The 20559-nt window shown below is 34.0% G+C and overlaps 2 protein-coding genes across 3 annotated transcripts; both read left to right on the plus strand.

Annotated features, from left to right (window-relative positions):
• Window positions 1–3723: 3723 nt before the first annotated feature.
• Window positions 3724–12379, plus strand: LOC114419421 (dynamin-related protein 3A-like). Of its 2 annotated transcripts, none has more exons than XM_028385076.1 (20): window positions 3724–4162; window positions 4230–4512; window positions 4615–4643; window positions 4753–4854; window positions 5008–5076; window positions 5151–5210; window positions 5401–5514; window positions 5627–5675; window positions 5827–5936; window positions 6400–6492; window positions 6627–6719; window positions 6803–6940; window positions 9058–9171; window positions 9285–9380; window positions 9551–9593; window positions 9764–9909; window positions 9998–10144; window positions 10533–10585; window positions 10697–10796; window positions 11670–12379. In XM_028385076.1, the coding sequence occupies exons 1-20, from the start codon at window positions 3830–3832 to the stop codon at window positions 11934–11936; spliced, it is 2439 nt and encodes an 812-aa protein (XP_028240877.1). In that variant the 5' UTR covers window positions 3724–3829; the 3' UTR covers window positions 11937–12379. The 2 variants fall into 2 exon arrangements, with proteins under 2 accessions (XP_028240877.1, XP_028240878.1); XM_028385077.1 differs by having other exon boundaries at window positions 4055–4162; window positions 4244–4512.
• A 1152-nt stretch (window positions 12380–13531) lies between these two features.
• LOC114419423 (uncharacterized protein C6C3.02c) lies at window positions 13532–16779 on the plus strand. Its single transcript, XM_028385078.1, has 5 exons — window positions 13532–13678; window positions 15084–15131; window positions 15271–15351; window positions 15446–15621; window positions 16435–16779. The coding sequence occupies exons 1-5, from the start codon at window positions 13657–13659 to the stop codon at window positions 16531–16533; spliced, it is 426 nt and encodes a 141-aa protein (XP_028240879.1). The 5' UTR covers window positions 13532–13656; the 3' UTR covers window positions 16534–16779.
• The last annotated feature ends 3780 nt before the right edge of the window (window positions 16780–20559 follow it).

Consider the following 20559-nt stretch of genomic DNA (forward strand, 5'->3'; position numbering starts at 1 on the left):
TTTTTTTCCTACCTCTTTAAAATTGAAAATAAAAAGATTAATTACACTTTAATCTCTTTAATCCAGATCATGCGCAATTTTCAGACATTCCTAAATATTTAGATAAAAAAAATGAGAATGCGAGGATTTTAGTTAAAAGAAAATTTACTACTATGACTAATTTTACTTAATTTTTTTTTAAAAAAAAATCGACCTTATTGACTAAAAAAATATCAAAGGATAAGAAATAAAGGCAATCCAAATCGAAGAGACAAAACAAACACAATTAAAGCCAAATTAAAACAAACTCCCAAATTTGATTCTACAGTAATGGGTGGTCACCAAATGTTCCCTATTATTCTTTCTTTAAATTGGGTGTGCATTGCCCCATTTGAGCTAAATAAACACATGTAATCTGAGGTAGGTAACTACAGCTGGTTTGTGCGTTTCCCACGCAACCTGACCAACGAAAAATCATATTGAGGGAACGAAATAATAAAAGTGAAGCATAGGTAATGGGTTCGAATCTGGAAACAGCCTCTTTGCATATGCAAGGGTAAGATTGCGTACAACATCTCTCCCCCATACCTTCGCATAGCGAAGAGCCTCTGTACAATGGGGTACGAAGTTTTTATAAGTTGGATAGTTTGAAGAAATGATTTGAGTTGGAGGGAAGATGCATGGCAATGAAAGGCAACTTTCATGCAAATACGTGGTCATAAATAGGGGGTTATTTAAAATGCGTAATTTAACTTGAAAGATAAGTATTGCAAGGCTAGGCGTGGACTGGAAATTATAAATCCATTGAAAGATAAGTAATTTAGAATGCCCAGTGGAATGGAATATGCGAATCAAAATTTATAAATTCGCAACATTGAACAAAATTTATAAATTCGTAACCATCAATGTTGCTTGCTTGATTCAAGTTGAATATTAGCGGCAAGTGCTACGCATCCCTTGTCTTTTTAACCAGCAGAGTTATCATGAGACATATCATATGAAAATCACTGTTATATGAATGTCATTCTCATCCGTTGAATTAAAATAAAAGGCTAAACATTTTAAATTCAAATTAAAAATTCATTTAATTATAAAATTTTTGTAAAATTTATCAAACAAAAAATTAAATATTTTAACGATTTAATTTATATTAAGATCGTCATTACAATCACCACTATCACCACAACCACTGCCATCGTGATTGTTATCATGATCACTGTGCCGCCACCAACATAACTGTTATTGTCGCTACTGATAGTAACGGTGGTGTCAGTAATAGTCATGTTGGTGGTCATGATCGTAAAAATGATTTTTAAGATTAATAATTAAAAGAAATCAACACGATCTTAAAATCTATGATTCTCATAAATAAAAGATAAACAATGCGTACATTTCTCTGTAATACGACTTCTCTCCGGTGCACTTTGATTTCTTGGAAGATGAGGGAAACAAGATTGCACTTTGATTTCTTGGAAGAAAAGAGAAACAAGATTGCACTTTGATTTCTTGAAAGAGAAAAGAAACAAGATTTCACTCTTTTTATTATTCTTTCTGTCTCTCTATGTTTGTGATGACCAGAGATTACACTTTAGTTCAGGAAAGGGACTTTGTTTCATATTAGTGAATATTAACCCCTTTTATAACCACTACTCACATAATTATCTTTAAAAACTTTTCATGTTTAACCTAATTACAATTTAATCCCTAATTATTAATTATTTATTTATTAGTCACTACATAAGTTATATATCTTTCACATGAGATATTAATTCTAATAATGACGACAATCATGATAATGGTGACAATAACGACTCCAACAATTATGTTGGTGGTGACAACAGTTGACGATCACCATAGTGATTGTGATGACGATCATGATAGTTGTGACAAAAGGGTCATGACAGTGATAGTTGTCATGGTGATTATAGATTTGAGATATTTTAGAACATCATAAATTAATCTTTAAAATATTTATTTTTTTGTATAATAAATCTCATAATTTTTTTTATAATTAAATGATATTTTAATTTGAATTTAAAATATTTTAATATTTATCTTTTATTTTAATTTAAGGAATAAGAATGATTGAATGATTCTCATATAATACTTATTTTATGTATATTTCAAATATCATACGTACCTAACAAGAATATATGGCAAAGTAAATCAAATAAGGTATGGACGGTGGCAACAATAAAAGATAAAAAAAAAAACTTATTAAAAGGATGCTAACAAGTAACAACAATAACTTATAGACAATATTAAGTATGTAACTTCTTATTAACAATAATCCTATAATATTAACTCGAAGACTGTATTTATTGACAATTAGCAGAATCTAAGAAGGACAATAAAATGTCTTATCTTTCAAGAATGAGCGGAAGTCTACTTTTCGTGTGCATAAATAAGTCTCTATCCCCCTAATTCTATTTTACTTGATCTTAAGGTAGTTTTATTTTTAAGGAGAAATTAAAAACACCAATACTTCAAAGTATGTCTGCTTCACCTCATGTTTGGTTGTGTATTTGATCACTTAAAACCACTTCTGCAAATTTTTTTATGTTATTTGGTTTCTAAAAGCACGCAATTGTATGCTCCTTCTTTTTATTACAACCTTTAATGTTTTTATTATTGCTATATTTATTTTTATCTAAAATCGATGCTTAGTCAAGAGAACTACTTCTAAGTTCTAGTCTCAGCCTCCATGGAGAAAGCTCCACCTTGTGTCCATTCTTGTTCCCTATTGCCAAAGTTTTCAATGCTTCAATTTCTCCATCTGTTTGGTATTATTGGCTTCAAATGTGGAGGCAGTTTCAGTTTTTTGAGGTAATATTTTTTATTGATTGCAAATTACAATGGCCGTGGATAAGGGTTTTTTTGGTGTCAAGTTTGGTGTAGTATTTGTTTGGATTGAACGTATTACGGGATCATACAATGGGAAAAAGTTGGGCTGTCGAGGGTTTCTGGGACAAAAGTGGTGAAAGATGGTATGCTCGAATTAGTTCCATCTACATATGTCTTATGGATATTGTTCACTATGCATACTTAAATTAATCTTAATTATTAAATTTTACATTTTTTTAGAAGATTAAATTTTATATTATATATTATTTATTCCTTTCATTCATCTTAATTTTTCTCATTTTTCCCTATCTATTTCACATTTATTTTTCCATGATTATATATATATATATATATATATATATATATTTTGTTTCTCTCTTTTTTAGAATTCAATAATTAATTTTAAAAATTTAATGATCATACACAAATCATTTTAGACTATGCATAACTTATTTTTTCTAATTCTAATGGTTATTGATACTTAATTTAATTTGACTATATGTTATATTTGTTTCGTGGATTCCTCATACTTAATAATTTATTTACTTATTTCATTCATTTTACTTTCATCTTATTTGCATTTTACATGTAATTTCATTTCTTTCATTCGTGTTTTGCGTAAAGCAAGAAACAGCTGATCCTTTGTTGTTTTTTTCTCCAATCATGAACTTTCTTTTGAGAGAAAAAAGAGAGATTTAGTTGAGAGAAAACAGAGAGATTTAGAACATTGCTGTATTAACTTATTAATTTATTATTAGACTTGAATTAAACCTCAAAATCACATGTAGTGATGATACAAATAAAATATAATTAATTATTAATACTATTCATAAAAAAGAAAGCTCTAATTGATTTCCGGTGCAAGAAAATCCCCTTCTCATATATAATCTCCCTCATTCAAACACCATTTACTCATTACTTCCCTTTCACTTTTCACAAACGCAGTTAGTTTGTTTAATTCGTCACTCTCCGTTCGAATCTCAGAAGAAACCCAGCTCTAGCTTCGATGGCGGTGGCGGGCGGCGCCGCTCCTCTCGGCTCGTCGGTGATCTCGCTGGTGAACCGGCTCCAGGACATCTTCAGCCGTGTGGGGAGCCACTCCGCCATCGACCTCCCTCAGGTTGCGGTGGTCGGCAGCCAGAGCAGCGGCAAGTCCAGCGTCCTCGAAGCCCTCGTCGGCCGCGACTTCCTCCCTCGCGGCAACGACATCTGCACGCGCCGCCCCCTCGTCCTCCAGCTCGTCCAAACCAAACCCCCCTCCCAGGAAGAGTTCGGCGAGTTCCTCCACTTGCCTGGCCGCAAGTTCCACGACTTCTCCCAAATTCGCGCCGAAATTCAGGTGAATTTCAATCGAATTTGAATTTGAACTTTACTCAAGTGCCATATCACTGTTTTTGTTGATGTAGGCTGAGACTGATAGGGAAGCTGGAGGGAACAAAGGTGTGTCTGATAAGCAGATTCGTTTGAAGATTTTTTCGCCCAATGTTCTCGACATTACGCTTGTGGATCTCCCTGGCATCACCAAGGTTCCTGTTGGCGACCAGCCTTCGGATATCGAGGCTCAAATTAGAACCATGATCATGTCCTATATCAAAACTCCGACCTGTCTCATTCTCGCGGTGACGCCGGCGAATTCAGATTTGGCGAACTCGGATGCTCTCCAGATGGCTGGAATTGCCGATCCTGATGGTGGATTTTTTATTCCTTGTGTCTGAAGTGATTATCATTTTGTGTCTATCTGATTGGTGGTGGTGATTGGATTTTCTAATTTGTCTTTCTTTTGTGTTGCAGGGAACAGAACAATTGGTGTCATCACGAAGGTATAGGCTTATAGTGCTGTACTGTTTTAAATGTGTGAACGTTTTTGTTAAGTTTGCTGTGGTGTTTCTGTTTACTGACAAGTGTGGGGGTGTGTTGTGTTGGTTGTAGTTGGATATCATGGATAGAGGTACTGATGCCCGGAATCTGTTGCTAGGAAAAGTTATTCCCCTCCGACTTGGTTATGTTGGTGTTGTGAATCGTAGTCAAGAGGTAATGATGTTATTCTACCAGGTCATCATAGCTTGCTTGCAAATTGGTCGGCCGACTTGCTGTTTTTAAAAGAATTGGTTGGTTGGCTGGTTTGCTGATCGTAATTGTATGTGTAATGCTGAAATTTACTTGTTTGTTTTCACGCCAAATTAGGATATTCTAATGAACCGTAGTATAAAGGATGCTCTTGTTGCTGAAGAGAAGTTTTTCTGCAGTCATCCTGTAAGGAAGTACCATTGTTTTGTAATAATCAATATTTTCACATCTATATACTGATTTAATTTATGCTTTTCAAGATATACAGTGGCCTAGCAGATAGTTGTGGTGTTTCTCAATTGGCAAAGAAGTTGAACAAGGTAAAGAATTTGCAATGTTGAAAACACAAATTAGCTTGTTACTGTCTCAAATGTTGGCCTTAAATGCATCTTCTGCATACTCTTTTTCTTAGAAATTCCCTGAAAGATCTTAGCATTACGAATTCTTATAGGATTCCAGTATCTGAAGTTAAAGCATGACATATGTTTATTTGCTTGTATATCTCTGCAGATTCTTGCACAACATATCAAGGCTGTGTTACCAGGGCTGAGAGCACGTATAAGCGCTTCACTAGTGACTCTTGCGAAAGAACATGCAAGCTATGGAGAAATCACAGAGTCCAAGGCATGTGTTAATATTTGGATGTGTCCTTATAACTTATCAATGTTAAACTGACACGTTTCTACTCTGACTGGTCATTTACCTAATTTTATCCATGATTCTTTGCCTCCTATAGGCTGGACAGGGTGCTCTTCTCCTTAATATTCTTTCAAAATACTGTGATGGTACTTAGTCATCCCTTTTATCTGGTTTCTTATCTCTTCAACTTTTACATCTGTTATTTAATTTCATTTTTTTCATATTCATTTATTGGTATTCCTTATATAACTACCTTCCAAATTTGATTATGTCATCTTTTCTTCTTGTTGAAAACAGCATTCTCCTCCATGGTAGAGGGAAAGAATGAGGAGATGTCTACATTTGAGCTTTCTGGGGGTGCACGAATTCATTACATTTTTCAATCCATCTTTGTGAAGAGCTTAGAGGTAGTAGATACTTATATATGGTAGTTTTTATTTTATTTATATACCCAATATTTTTTAAAATTTATTAAAATTATGATTATAAATAATACTAATAAGTAGCAAGTATAATATATAGAAATAATAGTTTTTAATAAGCTAAATATTCTGTTTGAGTTCACATGATCATTTGATTGTAAGTGTTGAACTAAAACTTCTTTTTTTTCACTTGTTTTAATAGTCTAACTCTGTATAATCAAACTATAAATTATATAATTGAAATCTAATTGAATGATTTCTAGGGAAATGGAAAAATGTATTAATTTCATATGGCATTTATATAATGTAGATTTTTTAGGCAACAGGCAAAATATATGTTTTACACTTTCACTCCATTGAACCACCCAATGATCATGTTCCTCTGTTCATTTCTTCAATGCTAGCTCCTGAGTCCTATTATATAATGCAATAAAATTTTATCTTACAGGAGGTGGATCCATGTGAAGATTTGACTGATGATGATATTCGCACAGCCATACAGAATGCCACTGGACCTAAATCAGCACTGTTTGTTCCAGAAGTAGGTCTAATCGCCCTCTTATTGCACACACACCCCTGATATTTTCTTAGTTGAAACCACATTCTTATCCTACCAAATATGTAAATTATTTGGCCAACTGAAAAAATACTTATCTATTATTTTCATGTTATTAGGTCCCATTTGAAGTGCTTGTACGCAGGCAGATATCTCGACTATTGGATCCAAGTCTTCAGTGTGCTAGGTTTATATATGATGAGTTAATGAAGGTAAGGGTTTATGACTTGCTATTTCTGCTTCTTTACTTCACCACCTTACAAATATGTGCTAAATTAAAATCTCTTCTCTTCAGATCAGCCATCGATGTATGGTCACTGAATTGCAGCGGTTCCCTTTCTTGAGAAAGTGCATGGATGAAGTTCTTGGGAACTTTTTACGAGAAGGCCTAGAACCCTCGGAGACTATGATAACACACGTCATAGAAATGGAGGTATGCTGAGATTTGGCTTATTTGATATTTTTAAAGTATAAATGTATACTTGCTCCTCCTACTGCAATTATGTTAAAAGCAGATGCTGAAAAATATAGTTGAGTGCTAAGGTTATGGAGTCTAAACTTGGTTGCACAATACAAACCTATCAAAATAATGATTTATGCCTTAGTTATCAATACTGGTCATTGTCACTTGTCTCCCAAAATGCAGTGGTAGGATAGAGGATAGCAGGATGATTACTATAACAAAGATTATACATACAAGATCAATAGATTATACAATATAGATAGAAATGCTAAAGTTACCCAAAATTGAAGATTATTCATAAGTTATGATCAACGTTATAAATTAAACAGGCAATCAGCATTAATCTAAGCCATATTAACTAGTAAATTAAAAAGCAATAGCATTATGGTTGTGGTTGAGTGGATGATGACATGACTGATAAGAGCAATAAGAATGTAGGAATGAAGCAAAAAAAGAAGAGAGAATTAGTAGAAAAAATCAAACATGTCATGTGAACAGAGACCGAGGGAAGGGAGTTGGATAAAAGAATAAAGAACAAAGACAAATTAGGGGAATATGAATAGTGAAATATAAAGAAAGAACACCACTCCCCAAAAAAATAAAGAACATACACTTGAGCTATGATGCCTAATGTGAACAGAGACTAAAGGAAGAAAGGTAGAAGCTTTGAACAATGATGCCTGTACACTGAGAAGCAGTAAGGTTGTAAAAAATATTGGGTTGACCGGAAATGACATCGACAAGTAGTGGCCACAAATGAATAAAGGTTGTACTTCATATTTTTTTCATCCAAACAGAGGTCAAATTTTACATTGTGTTGTATAACACCTCGGACGAATCGCACCGAAATCAGAGGAATCTAGAGGCTCTACAGGTATGAGACTGTATAGTTGAAAATGACTTAAAGGAATTAATTGATACTACTTATACTAATAAGATGTATTTACTTTTCGGTAGCTCATCACATAAGAACTCCACAGTTAAGCGTGTTTGACTTTGAGTAATTATGAGATGAGTGACCTTTTGGGAAATTTCTTGGAAAGTGTGTGAGTGAGGAAAAAACATGTCAAAAAGTCTCATGTTAATTTGTGAGACAATCAATGATCCTGAAAGAAATCTAGCGGTGTTAGAACTGGTTGTTGATGTCTTGGAAAGGACTACCTATGGAGGGTTCTGACTAAGGAGGAATTGAGTGAAGTGTCATCGTGTGAAATGTAATAGTGTATGAGCCGCCAAGAAGTCGATAATGAGGAATGCTACATGTTGAAGACAAAAACCTATATCTATATGTTTTAGATGTAAAAAGAGGTCAAATCACAAAATATCCAAAAGTTTGATCATTCAGATTTTTTTTTTGGGTAGGAAAGGGGGGGGGGGGGGGGGGTTGTAAAGTAGGGGTTTTTACCAAAACAATGCTCCACAATGTAAGCCTTGTAGTGCCCTGTGGTAGCATTGTGCCACTCTGATGCTATATTGTGTTTTTCGCTACCCTGATTTATTAAACAACTGACATTGAAACCTAATACTGGAATGCAACTCATAGTAGTTTCACACTTCATACTTCGACCTATCTCTCATAATTTTATTAATGCTGGTCCACACGGTGCCATATAGAGTGTGTTATTTACCAATTTCAACTATGGTCTTTGACCTATTTCTCGTACTTTTTTATTAAGCAAAACTTCTATTCCTTCTCACACAAACAGAAGGAATTAATTACTTCTAATGGAGTTGTTTGGTATGTGAAGCCCTCATTTCTTAGAATATGTCTTGCTTCAAATTTTATCAGATGAGATTCAGGTTTCAGATATTTCATCAAGACTGAAATGTGTTCTATATACTGCTTGCTAACTTGGTTGACATTGACTTTGTATTCTCTGTCTAAGTATTAATGAGGCCTTTTTCTTGAAAATAAGGTAATCCATACAGACTTGAAAATGTTGAGAATCTTGTGGGATCTACTACTCTAGTAGAAAGTAGAAACCTTAAGACTTAGCTTATTAATGTCAATAGTGATGTCAATCTATCTGATGAAAAACTTAAATTCCTTGTCGATAATTTCTTATTCAAACTACACCAATTTACAGATGGACTACATAAACACTTCCCACCCAAATTTTATTGGCGGAAGTAAGGCAATAGAAGCTGCAGTGCAACAAACCAGGTCTTCTAGAATTGCTTTACCAGTTTCTAGGGTGAAGGTATACATATTATGGCCTCTCATCCAGTTATATGCTCTGTTTTTCATGCTAGACATGAATGCTAATTTATGCTCTCCTATCATTTGTTTTAAAATCCTCTTATTTTCCAATAGGATGCACTGGAATCTGATAAGGGATCAGCCTCTGAGAGAAGTGGGAAGTCTCGATCTATTCTCGCAAGACATGCAAATGGAGTAGTGGCTGATCAGGTATTTATGTAATTTTATCCTGTTTAGTTGACTAAACTTTTCTTATATATATGCATACAGTACCTTGGTTTATACCTCAGAGAAATCAAATAAGGGATATTAAATTATTGTCTTGTTCTGATCTCTTCAATTCTAATGTTATGAATTTAAAAAAAAAAACAAAAAAACAGGGTGTTCGTGCTGCATCAGATGTTGAAAAAGTAGTGACCTCTGGTAATTTTTTATTCTATTTAATGTTTGAGTTTGTTGAGGCACATGTTTTATCATGAATTTAATTTTGTGCTTTCCTATTGGTTGTTTTCAATCAAGTGTCTTGGATGTATCAACCAGCATCATTCGTGTTGTACATTATTAACTCTTTAATGCATGATACTTTATCCCAGGAAACACTGGTGGATCAAGTTGGGGGATCTCATCCATTTTTGGTGGAGGTGATAACCGTGTGTCTGTGAAGGAAATGACAGCTAGTAAACCACATACTGAACCAGTCCATACTGTGCAGTCATTCTCTACTATTCATTTGAGAGAGGTATATATATGGTTGACACCTTCATTAGCTAGATCACTATGTCGTATGGTATGGGTATATTTTACTTAGTGTACTTTGGTTTTTGTAGCCCCCTCCTGTCTTGAGGCCATTGGAGAGCAATTCAGAGACTGAAGCTGTTGAAATCACAGTAACAAAGTTGCTTTTGAAATCATACTATGACATTGTCAGGAAAAATGTTGAGGATCTTGTCCCCAAAGCAATTATGCACTTCTTGGTACTTCGTATTCATCTTCTAGGCTTTGCAAAATAGTTTTTTAATTAGATGCTGCAAATGGTGAATATTAGCCAATATAAGTCAGAAGTCACCATCAAAATGATCATTGACGGGAAGAAAAGTAACTACTGTTTTGATCCTAATGGAGCACATTATCAACTGAATACCTGATCCTAATCAAATCAAATAAGGAAACAAATATGGAAATATATGAAATATGAAACTGCTGCTAAGTTATTATTTAAGATATACTCTATAAAATATTTTATGCAACAATGATATTGTGAGACTGAGATGTCTCTAGATATTCTAACCGTTAAAATTCATTTTATCTTACCATATTCTCTATGCTACTTGATTGGTGAATTTCCGTGCTTTTGATAACTAGGTAAACAACACAAAGAGAGAGCTTCACAATGTCTTCATTGAAAAACTATACAGGTATTATATACTAATAGTGATTGTAGCCTGCTAATTCATGTTTATTCTGGAATTATATATATTGTCTGATGTGCCTTGGTTATTCCTCTGTGAATGTTATATTTAAACTAGAGAGGATCTGTTTGAAGAGATGTTGCAAGAACCTGAAGAGGTAGCCAAGAAAAGAAAACACTGTCGAGAACTGCTCCGGGCTTATCAACAGGCTTTTAAAGTGAGTGCTTATAATTCTTTAATCAGCATTGTCTAGCTGAAGTTCTGTATTATTTTATTTGATAAAGTTTGGTTCTACTTTAAAGGTAGTTCTACGCCTTTGACTTCCTGTGGAAATGCTCATGATCTTTGGTGCTCACATTGGTGTACTCACCTATAAAAAAAGAGCGGCCTTATGTTATAAAACTCCCTTTATGCGTGGGGTCCAGGGAAGGGTTAGATTCATTATGGAAAGGCTACGGTTATATTTGATTTTCGGTTTGGGGAGCTCCAACTCCAAGCTCAGTTTGGAGAGTAAACTTAGTTTGGTAACATGTTAGGTGACCTTCAAAAATACGTTTGCACATTAAAATTTTGTCTAAAAACTGTTTTGTTGAAGCAAGACTTGGGTTGCTTTTGCAAACTCAATTTGCAAACTTAATTTTAACCCAATCTTAAGTTTGCAAACTTTAATGCAAACATGCACTAATTCCATCATCCAACACTGTGCCAAGTCTCCCCCTTTCAGTCTGCTTGCTACTTATGAAATTTATATTTTGCAAGACAAACTTGGTTTTTTCTTTGATCCTAGCTGTTGACTATTGATATTTGTTTTTCATATGGTAATTGGTTTTTTGTTGAGTTTCTATTTAAAACCATGATTTTTTGTGAGTAATTAGGCTGTCATTCACTAGGGTTGTAACATGATGCTTTCTACATGCATGAATTGATCCATCATTTTTACGGATTCAGTTTCTTCTCATGACTTCCAGATGTATATATTGTCCAAGATTTATTAATTTTATCTTGAAATCCATGAACTATCTACATTACTACATTGGTTGCAAGTTGCAACTATGGTTGGACTCTAATGATACTATTTCCTCTTTGGTAGGACTTGAACGAACTGCCTCTTGAAGCTGAAACAGTTGAAAGGGGATACAGTTTGCCTGAAACTACTACTGGCTTACCTAAAATTCGTGGATTGCCTACTTCGTCTATGTATTCTACCGGCAGTTTGGGAGACTATTATGAAGCTTCTCCCAAGAACACAAAGTCTAGAAAGTCTTCACATTCTGGGGAACTCCAATCTCCATTTCACGATTCAAATGGAAATGGAGGGCCATACACGTCAGGTTTTAATCCAATGGCTGATGAATGAGCTAGCTGATTGTGCTTGTTAGTCCAACAAATTTGACTCAAGCGTTTTATTATTTTGTTTATGCTTATGCAATTTTTGAGGTTTGCAACTCCTGCTGGAGCTGGACTGCATTCAATTACTATTTTTCCCATTAAAATGGTCCTGAGTGTTGGTGGGTGGTTTCGTTATCTAAGTTCCCTTTTGTTCTCATATAGCGCTAGCATTATATACCAAGGCCCCAGAAAGAATAATAGGAGCATATGGATTTTCAGCTGAGAGAATTTTTTCACTGTATTAATGTATATATTACCATTTTTGTTTTGGTGGTTGGTCAGCTATTGTTCATAGCAATTTTCTAGATTGATGCATTTTTTCATTTTTGTTGTCGACAATGACTAGCAGGTTGACTGTATGAAACAGCTAGAAATGGCTGGCAATATTGATTTTTTTTAGTTTCATGATTTTTTACTCGTTTTTTTTATATTGTTACTCGTGCTTTGTTACAATAACTTATTTTTGTAAATTTAAATTTGATTTCTTATTTTTAAAAATAATAATGAAAGGGAAAAAGTACTAAAATTTCCTAAGTTATGTTTTTTTTTTTTGCAAATAGATATCTGATCTTTAAACCTTATCTTGTTTATATATATATATATATATATATATATATATATATATATATATATAGGCACCTTTTAGATAATAAAAAGATGTAGTTAAGAGGAAAGACCAAAGGCAGTCGAATAAGTTTTCCATCAAAAATTAATTATCAATAAGTCAATCAATGTTTTGCACTTATAATATGAAAGAAAACCATAGGAGACATTTATTTTATAGACTATGTATTTATTTTAGGCAATATTATTGGGAATATAAGTTGAGAATATTATTTTGAAGTATTTTAAATAAAATGTATTTAGTTAAGTTGGATGAAAATCTTTTTTTATATTTTCAAGAGTAATTTTTTGGCACAAACATTTTTGCCGGAGTGGTTAAAATATGTGTTTAGTTGAGTTTTTTTCCTTAGAATATATATTATAATTACTTAAATATTCTTATTGGTTGAGAGTAGTGGATAATAAAATGGGTGCATATGAAATTTTACTCAAAAGTACTTAATTGTATCATTTTTCAAATATATACGTGAACACGTATTAAGAAAATTATAAATATGAAAATATATTAAAAATAATTTAATATTTTCTAAAATTAAAAGTATTTTGTATGCTCTATCATGTGTTCGTAGAGTACACAAAAATATTGGATTTTTTATTAAAGGATATAATTAATTTTTATTATATTAAAAAGGAAAATTGTCAAGGAGATCTAACATAACAGAATGCACCACTTGTTATAAATATATTATCTTCTATTCCTACATACAACAAAAATATTAAAAATATTGAGATTGGGATTACAAAGCCGAAGAGATTACTCATTAGCGTATTTAATCCTGTTAAGTACTATGTGTTATGTCAAAAAAAAAAAAAAAAAAATATATATATATATATATATATATATATATATATATATATATATATATATCATGTGTTCAATTCTAGACTACTCGACCGAAACGAGTAAATAACCAACGCAAACGCGACACGTGTCTCCCCGACTATTTCAAAGGATTTTAGGGTTTAAATACATTCACGCTTCACAAACGGTATATGCTGTATACCTCTGTTCTCTCTCCCCCTCCCCGATTCGTTTTGCCCCTTTCGTTGCCCTAATTTCAACCATGCCTCGCCGTAGCTCCGGTGGTAAAATCTCCAATCTCAATTCTATTTTCCTTTTTTATCTTCTCGATTCATTTATTCATTATTAATAATATAACATGTTTCTGTTTATTTTGCACCTTCGATGATTTCTAGGGTTTTTTTCCTTCCCTTTTGGGGCTTTGGATAAATCTGACAGTTCCTGTTATTTCCCCTTTGTTTTACTAACTTTGTGCCTCTAAGTTATATGTACGAATAGTTTGATTCATGAATCGTGTTTTCCCCATGTTTTATGGTTATTTTTTTAGTTGTAGTTTTTCTTCTTCTAGGGTTTTCAAATCAGAAAACCACTACATGATCTTGGAAGATTTGATGCTTGTTTAGATACAAGAAAATGATAGCTTCGGAAAAGACCTGATTTTCGTGAGATAACGCAGCTTAAAATAGTAACTTCCATAGAGTTATTAACCAACTTCCCCATCAATCTGGTTTTAGCCTTTTAATTTTTTTATTAGCCCAAACAAGATTAAAACACATGAGATGAATTAATTTTATATTTTTTCTGCTTCTCTCCCAGATTTTGGGAAGGTTTTGATGTTTTTTTCTTAGATTTGTTTTTGCGTCACAAATCTTTTAATTTATAAAGATGCATGTTTTTGTTTTTCATTTCTGATGATGTATGTTTTAAGTGTTGGTATTTGCTGATGGTAATGCTAGTGTAGTCGTTATGTTTTAGCATTGTACTGTTGTACATGGAAGTGTTCTGTTCTGCTGTTAATGTTGAGCTGGGGTGTTCTCCATGGTTCAGGACGATCCGTGAACCATCCTAACCCGACCAACCAATGGTGCCAGTATGCTGATTTCAGATTATGGGTTGGGTTGGTTTAGGTCTGAAAGCATCAGACTTGTAAAGCTAGGGTGGCACACTCAATCTAACCCTACCTGTGTAGCCACATTTATTTATTTATTGGCTTAAAGATTTTTTTCTTGCTAGGCTCTATATATTACGGTAGTGAAGATCATAGAGAAGCACCAATGAGTATGTCCCAAATCAGGAGTTGAAAAATAGATCTACCTTGGTTTAACCTGAACCAATCTAGACATGTTAGATTTGGGCTGGGTGTCAGATTGAAGAAAAACTCTCAAACCTGATCCACTGCTTTCATGATTGGATCAGGTTTGAGAGTTTTTCTGCAAAAAGCTACCTACTAAACCAAACTCCTGAAATATTGGCAATAAATATTTTTGTTACAAATACTGAAATACTTTGATATTTTGATCAAGATAAAATATTTTATTATTTTTTAGATTTTCATATGCTGTACCTTTTTTTATGGATCATAATATGGTAATGTTTACTTTAGGTAAAATAATGGTTGGATCATCTTTATTCTGCATTGTTATGTTGTTTTCTATCCATTTGACCCTATTGATTCATTGCTTACTTTAGGAAGATCTGCCCGTCCTGCTCCTCGTGCAGCACCTCGTCCTGCTCCAGGTATGCATGAATACAATACTGGAATTGTATATTATACTTGAAGCTTTGAGAAGATGCACTTTTAGGCTTTCAACAAGAAATTGTGGGATGCAAATTTCTTTTTCCTCTAATGAACATTGTCATTGATGTCTTGATGCAGTTCACCATGCTCCTCCTCCAGCCCCTGCTCAGAGCGGTGGCGGATCTATGCTTGGTGGCATTGGTTCAACCATAGCTCAAGGTATGTGAAGGAAGATTAATGTTACATTTGCCTTATGGAATCCTGTGAAAGAAGAAAAATCATCTTATCTGGTTTCTATTGGTGTTTTTCCCAGGTATGGCTTTTGGCACTGGAAGTGCAGTGGCACACAGGGCTGTGGATGCTGTCATGGGTCCTCGTACCATTCAACATGAAGCAGTAGTCACGGAGGCTGCTGCTGCTGCCCCTGCACCCACTGCAAATACTTTTGGTGGCGATGCATGCAATGTTCATACAAAGGCATTCCAGGATGTATGTTTTTTTACCTAGAGTTTTTACCTTTCTTGAAATTTTCCTTTAATTGTTGATTAGTGTTTCATGGTATATAATCTGCTAATCAACACTTATTTATTAGTTGCACTAGTGTGTAATGTTTTGTGAACATATGCCATTTCATAATACAAACTGCAAAGGATATATTTTGTGCCTACAAAGATGTGGGAGGTGAAATATATCTTCTTTTGTTGGGTAACTAATCGAGATTAACTTATCTCCTAAGCAAAATATTGTTATAATCTTTCTTTTGGAAGGGTGGGAGTTGGGTTTTGATTCTTATGTGTGGATGACAAATCACATTAGGATGTGCAATGTAAAGAGAAAAATGTGATCTATAAATATTTTCTGCCATTCTCATTGTCTAGCAATATGGTACTGTTGAGGTCTTTAAATTGCTGATGATTTTCTATAAAAATTATTAGTGTGTGACAATGTCACTGATCTTGAAATGATTATTAACCCAATCCATTAAGTATTCAATTTTATAATATTTTGAATTATTATATAGACATTCATATCCATATTTTGCTTCCTGATCCTTGTGGGATTCATTTTAATATGTTGGCACCATTGTGGTTTTATTGGATTCTGAGCCTTCATTGAATCAATACCTTCATTTATTGTAGTCATCGTATTTTACAGGCCCTCGGCCCTCGTTTTTGAATTGAAATCTGTAGTGTCTTTTTGTGTTTTGTTTTACATTAGATTTGATTCACTGTCTATATGAATTTGCTAGTTGAGATAATATTATTACCTTAGTAGATGATGTTTATGTGCATCTGGTTGCAGTGCCTGAACAGCTATGGCAGTGACCTTAGCAAGTGCCAGTTTTACATGGATATGCTTGCAGAATGCAGGAAGAACTCTGGAGCCTCGTTGAGTGTGTAACTGCTACATTTGTCTGTTTGGGAGTTTGCATCAGTGCCCTGTGTCTCCTATGGTTAGAACTGTTAATGTGGCTAGGAATTGCATTTTAATAAAATACCATTTGTCCGATGATGCATACAAACTGATACAAAATTAGTTTCAAAATTGTAACTTTATTATTTGATACTTATAAATTGGTTACGTATTTGGTCTGAATATCCCGGATGTGTTAAGATTATATGAGCATTTTCCTATTTTTTTGCGTCATTTACATCTTGCTGTTTGGATTTTGCTTGAATTTTTGGGGAAAGCTGCATTCCCTGCATCATCCCTCCCCCACGTTGGATTAGGAGTGAAAATGGAAACAAGAAAGGATGGGAAAGGATGCATTTCCTTCGCTCATTTTCCGTTTTCATTTTGAAAATAGAGAAGACTGAAAAATGTTTGGTTAAATGTAGAAAAACATTTTCTCGAGAAACATTTTATTTCGAAATTTTCAAAAAGTGTCCAATGAGTCTAGAAAAAGTGTACGGATACATAGAAATGAGTAAAGGCTGAGCATCGGTCAGTTCGGTTTGGTCTGAATTTGGGCCTAAGATTCTCGGTCGGTTTGGGTTGGATTAGGGCCTAAGATTCTCAATCTGACCAAAATTGAACAGTCATATCCGACCAAAAGTGAACACTGTCATTTTACGGCTGTAGCCAACCGGGAAGGTCTTTGGATTAGTTGGGTTTGGGCTCGTTGGATGGGCTGTTGATGGAGGGGGCCCAGCCGGTGTTGGAAAAGATGATGCTGATGACGAACTGATTGGTGGTGTTTGGTGTACCATTCGGTGTCGGAGAAGGCATTGTTGACGTTTTTGAGAGGGGGGCCAAGACTGGCGTTGGTGGTGAACTTGTATAACATGTTGGTCTTGAGGTTGGGTTACAAAATGGGAGATCAGTGAAGTAAAAAAGGAGAAAGGAAGAAGGGTCTCAAGGGTAAAAAGGAAATCTTGGATAACGTGAAAGGAGAAATGCCTTCTCATTTGTCAAGTCTTGCAGAGTGCTAGAGGCAGTAGCATTAGCACATGCCATCTATGCCTCTAGTGGCAAATTTATTGTATGGGGTTTCTTTTAAAAATAATTTACGGAAGAGGGTCTCTTTTAAAACAAATTGCAAGGGGGGTCTCTTCTGTACGAATGACGCTGGCGGGAAGCTTGAACCGCCAGTGACAATGACGGGATAGGGGGTGCCGCTATTCGTAGCAGCAGGACAGACTGACTAGGAGAGAGGGGATACCGTCATTGGTGCTGGCGGGACGTGCCAACGTGGACAATTCCGCCATTGGCACCTGCGGGACACTGATCTCGCTAAAAGCATGCCGCCAATAAGAATGGCGGGACATGCCAATAATTTGACATGTATAAGTTCATTTATTCAAATTTACATAAAAAAAATATTCTGTTGTTTATGAAAAATACAAAAATATTCAAATGTACATAAAAATATTCTGTTACTGGATTGGCAAATATTTCGTTACATTAATAATAATATCAAATAAAAGTTATTTAGAATTTCATTAAATTTAAGGAAAATAGATGACGAAATAAAGATTGGCATGTCCCGCCATTCTTATTGGCGGCATACTTCAAGTCAAAGTAATTTTACTTTGAGATATCCAATATTTGTTGATATATTGACGTTTACCTTACATTGATTAAATCACGCTTGTTTGAATGCATTCGGTGCCTTAATCAACTTTGCTTCAACGTCTAGATCAATGGACAATGGATATTGTGACATTAATTAAATGTGTAATTTCATTTGCTTGCTTTATTTAAGATTTTTAATTTTAATGAAAAAGTTGTTTTAACTTTTTACTACAAAAGATTAATATCTTCTTTTTAAAAAAAGAGTAATATCTAATTTGATTCTTGAGAAAAAAATCACTCAACCTAATTTAATTTATGAGAAAAAAAAAGGAGACTAAATATTCTATCAAGATTATAAATATAGGTTATTAATAATTTCTTAAGGAATAAATTAGTACACGTTCACTATTTTAAAGACTAAAGTGTCTATGCATGATTGTACTGTTGAGATACTATTTTATTAATTAAGCATTTTTTTGTATTTTTCATAAACAACAAAATATTTTTTTAATGTAAATTTGAATAAATAAACTTATACATATGTCAAATTATTGGCATGTCCCGTCATTCTTATTGACGGCATGCTTTTAGCGAGATCAGTGTCTCGCAGGTGCCAATGGCGGGACTGTCCACGTTGGCACGTCCCGCCAGCACCAATGACGGTACCCCCTCTCTCCTAGTCAGCCTGTCTCACTGCTACGAATAGTGGCATCCCCTATCCTACCATTGTCACTGGCGGTTCAAGCTTCCCGCCAATGTCAATGGCGGCACCCACGTACAGAAGAGACCCCCTTGCAATTTGTTTTAAAAGAGACCCTCTTCCATAAATTGTTTTTAAAAGTAACCCCCTATATTAAATTTGCCCCATCTAGTAGGCAACTTTAAAAAATTAAGTTAGTTGGATTTGGGTTGGGTCGACATAAACATCCATCCCGTTTGATAACTGACTTTTTTGGTTATCTCAACCTGAAGCCCGAATCTGACTGCCCGAAACCGTTATTTTTTTAATCGGCTTTCTTGGTTTCTGGTCAGATTAGATGTTTTTGCTCACTCCTATAAATGAGAAGGAAAAAAATGGAGAAATTTGTTGCTTTGGAATTTGGATGGCAATATAAATTATAAATTAGTAAAAAAAAGTTAAAAGAAATTATTAAAGATATTTTATAATGTAGAGTTACTTATTATTATTTTATGTTATAAAGTAACCATAGAATTGTTTATAAAAAATTAATTGGTACAAATAGATGTTTTGATTCAAGAAATTAAAACAACCAATTCACAAACTCGCTCTCACGGCATTTTAGTTTAACAGACATTTACTTTATGGTGGGATCATAGATTTGTGCAGTTTCCATCTTATTAAAATTAGTTAGATTTATTTATATTTAAGTTAAATATATAAGATGATTTTTTTTTTTTATATATATATAAGTTCAGAGCAAGTATCATTGATGGCCGTATGTATCATCTTATAAAACATGTTTTGAAGTGTCAGTTCAACATAAGTTATGCATTTTTTTACTTTTCTTTCGACATTGCTTCCATGACTAAAGGGGAACTTTCTACGGTAAAAGTACTAAACAAGAAAAAGAACAAAGAATCTGAAAGTGCATCTTTTTTGGTAACATCTAAATGTAATTGTGACATGACACCTGCTAGCCAGAGTAACCTTCCTTGGTCTCCCGCGGTGCGTAAATATTTTTGAGACACCATCTTCTCCGATAGGTGAGGGTATACCCCATAAGGAAAAAGTGAAATATAATTATTTTATTTTTAAATATAAACTTAAAAGTTATTCAGGCCTAACAGCCACCATCTTCTCCGATCTCAACCACTCCACAGGTTTTCACATCTTTATCGTAACTAATTCAATGTTATTTCAAAATACATCTCAAAATTACCCAAAAAATTACTTGGTAAAAAGAAGCAAAAAATATATATATTCAGGATTCACAACTAAACATCAATTTTTCATTGGGCTATCATTGCGAAAACTGTTAAAAATACTATGCAGTACTAAAAAACACACAATCTAGATCAAGATTTTCATAATAGAAATAACCAATCTCATGATATAGAACTGAAGATAGGCTGAATAACATTTCGATTCCAATGAATCAATGCATACAACTAGGTTGAAATTCTAATTTGAAGAATACCCCATTTTTGGAACAGAAACTGTCTTTCAATCTTGGTTTTTCCGAAGTGGATTTGACAAATAACACCTTAGTTGATGCTGGTATGAGCAAATCCCGTCGTGAACACTTTCTGAAGATGGAACTGTTAGAATAAATGAAAGTTTGAAAAAAAAAAGAAAAAAAATTTCAAGTCTCACATCGCTCAGGATAAACACTTGAATAGTGTTTCACTTCCTATATATAGAGAGTTCATTTCTTCTTTTTTCCTTGCCCC

Source organism: Glycine soja, chromosome 7, assembly GCF_004193775.1.
Source record: "Glycine soja cultivar W05 chromosome 7, ASM419377v2, whole genome shotgun sequence".
NCBI classification, from domain to species: Eukaryota; Viridiplantae; Streptophyta; class Magnoliopsida; order Fabales; family Fabaceae; genus Glycine; species Glycine soja.